Here is a 3,768-nt window from a genome sequence, read left to right as displayed (position 1 = left end):
ACCCTAGATGCAACTCATGTAGATGCAAAAACTGTATATACTTATGCATGTACTTCTTGTACTTGTATCTACTTCATGTAGAAAAATGCAAATAAGAAAATAGCCCGATGGTTGGAACCCATGCAATCTGCAAGATGTGATTCTTTCATACCTTATTAAGGATATCAATTTGATCTACCTCACATACCGCGTAGGGTAGTGGTTAGCAGATACATACTGCATAGGGCGTTTGGTATTGTCGTAGAACCGTCTGCTTGACGGCGACGGTGCATATCAATGCAGCGTAGATTAGTTGCAGAGGCAGCAGACCCATTTCACTAACAACGTCGGAGATGTCGACGTCGTCGAAGTAGTCGCGGCGGATGTCGATGGTACAAGCGCCAGTATCAAAGATCGGCGACGGCTTCAACGGCGATGTCGACAAATAGCTTGTCGTGCTGATAACGTGTTATAAAATATGTTGCCAGCGATTAGGACATTTTCCTCTCCGTCTCTCATGATCAACATAGTAGATGAAAGTAGAACACATAGATACGAGAGATAAGGAGACTATTCTTGATGTCTCTGAATATTCATGATTACAATATAAAGCTCCCACATATATATATATATATATATAGTCATGCCAAAGCCTAAGAGTTTAGTAAGAACCCACATACAAACGAACTAGAATTAGGATTCCACCTTCTCCTTTCGTTGTAAGATAGAGCCCTGTAGACAATTATTACTGACTCATGGATGAACAAATTAAAAGGGCAGGCAGTAGCTGGTAGCTGGCAGCTGCTCGTGACAACTGACGACGACGAACGGATGCAATCGAACTCCAATTACAGAAGATCAGCAGCACCTCCTGGGGATGCAGAGGTGTCCGGTCATGTGCCAGCTCTCGCCGCCGTCCGGGTACGCGTAGGGGCACGCCGGCATGTACGAGTCCTTCTTCACCAGCATGTTCCACTGCGCGTTGGGGTCGTCCGTCGCGAACACCGTCCACGCCGGCGTCGAGTACTCGTACCGGCTGTGCGTGACCCGGTGGAACTTCTTCACATCCTTGTTCTTGCTCGCGTCCTCCGAGTTGATGTCCACCACGAAGATGTCGCCGTAGGGCCGCACGGAGTGGATGAAGAGCGGCAGCGAGATGGGGTCGGCCGACACGGAGGCGAGGTCGGCTGTCACGGCGATGCTCCGGCCGTCCGGGCTGAACACCGGGTGGTTCACGTGGCCGCCGAGGTCGTCCCCGCTGCGTATCACCCGGATCACCACCGTCGGGTCGTTCGCCTTAACCATGAACACTGCGTAGTAGCCCGGGTCCAGGCCGTTGTCCAGCTCCGGCGCGTCCTTCGGCTTGTCCCGCGTCGACGAGAAGACGATCCAGTCCCCGCTCGGCGACCACTGGCAGTGGGTGTCCGTCCACTCCCCATTGGTCAGCCGTGTCACCGTGCCGCCGCTGTACTCGCCGACCTCCGCGTCCTCCGCGATGTACAGGTTCTTGTGCTTCTTGTCGCCGCCGTGCCTGGTGGACCGGAACACGAACCTGCTCCCGTCGGGGCTGCTCGACGGGAACGCGTTGTTGAAGTTGCCCTTGGTGAGCTTCCGGCGCTGCCGCACGCCGCTGGACACGTTGGGGATGGCGCAGATCTCCAGCGGCTTGCCGGCGTTGAAGGAGGGGCCCATGCACACGTACAGGATGTCCTTGTCGGGGTTCTGGTTCCACATCGGCGAGAAGATGTTGTCGGGGCCCTTGGTCTCGTACACCACGCGCAGGCCCTGGCTGTCAGCGACCCACACCGCCTTGAACTCGTTGTCCACGAACGCCAGCTTTGACCCGTCCTTGGAGATGGTCGGGAACACGCCGGACACCCGGAACAGCCCCACGTCCTTCACCGGAGACTCCATCTTGTGGAAGTTGCGGGGCACGTCGTCGCCGTGCTTCAGGAGGTCGCTCCTGGCGCGGTGGTACCCGACGCGGCCGCCGTCGTCCAGGACGAAGGGGTTGAAGTGGTCCGCCTTGGGCCTCGTCTTCTGGGTGATCTGCACCGGCGGCTGCCCCGGCGAGGCCGCCGTGTCGAAGATCTCGATGTGGCGGTACTGCGCCTCCACGCGGACGTCGCTGAACTTGGACTTCTGCCGGATGGTCGCCACCGCCACCTTGGTCTCGCTGATGGCCGCCGGCGTCACCGCGTCGAAGTCCGCCGGCGTCACCCGCACCGTCTCGTTCGTCCTCACGTCGTGGCGGAACACGCCCCAGGTCTCACCCACCTTCCTGTGGAAGAAGATAACGTCCTCGCTGGCCCACGACGGCCACCCGCCGTTCTTGATCAACCGTTTTCGCATCGGCGGCCTCTCCACGTTCATCACGAAGATGTCCGTCTGCAGATCCTCGATCTCGCCTTGCCAGCCCTCCGGTCGGAACGTCGCCATCGCCACCTTCTTCCCCGACGGCGACACGGCTGGGCTCAGATCAAATTGACCTTTGGGAGTCAGGCGCTCGGTCTTGCCTGTCCTAAGGTTGGTCTTGTACACGACGGTCCACGGGCTGCGCCGCTCTTGCACCGCCTCCTTGGTGGAGACGTAGATGATCGAGTGGTCGACGGAGCGAGAGCCCATCTTGTAGCCGCCGCCGACGCAACCGCTGTCCTCGAGGCGCACGATGCTGAAGTCGGCGGCGCCGAAGACGTCGGCCAGGGAGAACACCTTGCAGGCCTTGCCGCCGTCCTTGAAACGCAGGGCCACTTGGAGCGTCTCGAGGCCGCCGTCTCTCTCGGAGACAAAGAGGAGGCCGGAGACGCGGTCGCTGTCGATGTCGGCGTCGGTGGCGCCGCCCTCGGCGGCGAGCTTGGGGCGCTTGAGCAGGGACTTGAGCGCGTCCTTGGGAATGGGGCGGCAGTTGTAGTTGTAGGAGACGCCGTCGGTGAGGTGTACCTCGTCGCGGATCGAAGACGGCGGGATGGGCACGGAGAAGATGTCCAGTGGCACCGGCGGCCGGTACGTGGCGAAAAAGGCGATGCTGCCGCGGCTCTCTCCCATGGTCGACGGTGTCTAGTAGCAGCAGATTACTCTATTCCGCTTCTTCCCTCAGTCAGTCTCTTGGATATGCTCCTGCCGCAGACTCATACGTCGAGGTGGCACATTTATAGAGATATATCTCAGGTTTTACAGCGATATATCTCATTCTTTCATCAGTCTCTTGGATATAGTTGCAGACTAATATTGCAGACTCTTTTTCATATTTGGTCTTAGGGTTTATATTGCTTTAAACTTTCAAGTTGTATAAATATTGTTGCTTTTTTAATAAAAAATGAGTTGAAATTATTATTTTTTACTTAAGATCATAATTGTGTACACTCTCCCTCCCAGAAGAGATGTATTTCTAACTATATATCTAGATAAATACTTGTTTACACAGTAGATATATATTACATTTATTTTAGGACCGAGGAAGTATCAAGTTGCACATTAGCAGTGTGCTTGGCTCTAAGGTCTATTTTGTTTAGATGTGAGCTATAGAAAAGTTTTCGTGAGCTGTGTAAAAGCTGCTATGAGTTACGTGCTGTGAAAGAGTTATAAGCTATTTGGTTAAAAGAACCACGGAACCTACTACTCTCTCTATCTCTCTTGAAACAACCTTTAGTAGATATCTCTCTTTTTCCATCTATTTAGAAAAACAGAAAGTCGAAAAGAAGGGCCTAAGGTGCTACAAAATAGGGTGGGCATATTTTGACGCGAAAACCGTCATTGAACTGACCGAACCAAAACTAATCCGATGTGTCG

General features: G+C 54.6%; 1 protein-coding gene across 1 annotated transcript; it reads right to left on the bottom strand.

Moving 5' to 3' along the window:
- Positions 1-541: 541 nt before the first annotated feature.
- Positions 542-3,103, bottom strand: LOC136534640 (uncharacterized). Its single transcript, XM_066527039.1, has one exon. The coding sequence runs from the start codon at positions 3,022-3,024 to the stop codon at positions 838-840; it is 2,187 nt and encodes a 728-aa protein (XP_066383136.1). The 5' UTR covers positions 3,025-3,103; the 3' UTR covers positions 542-837.
- Positions 3,104-3,768: the final 665 nt, after the last annotated feature.

Source organism: Miscanthus floridulus, unplaced genomic scaffold, assembly GCF_019320115.1.
Source record: "Miscanthus floridulus cultivar M001 unplaced genomic scaffold, ASM1932011v1 os_2121_1_2, whole genome shotgun sequence".
Lineage (NCBI taxonomy): Eukaryota > Viridiplantae > Streptophyta > Magnoliopsida > Poales > Poaceae > Miscanthus > Miscanthus floridulus.
Note: the sequence above shows the minus strand (reverse complement) of the source record. Positions and strands in the feature narration are given on the sequence as shown.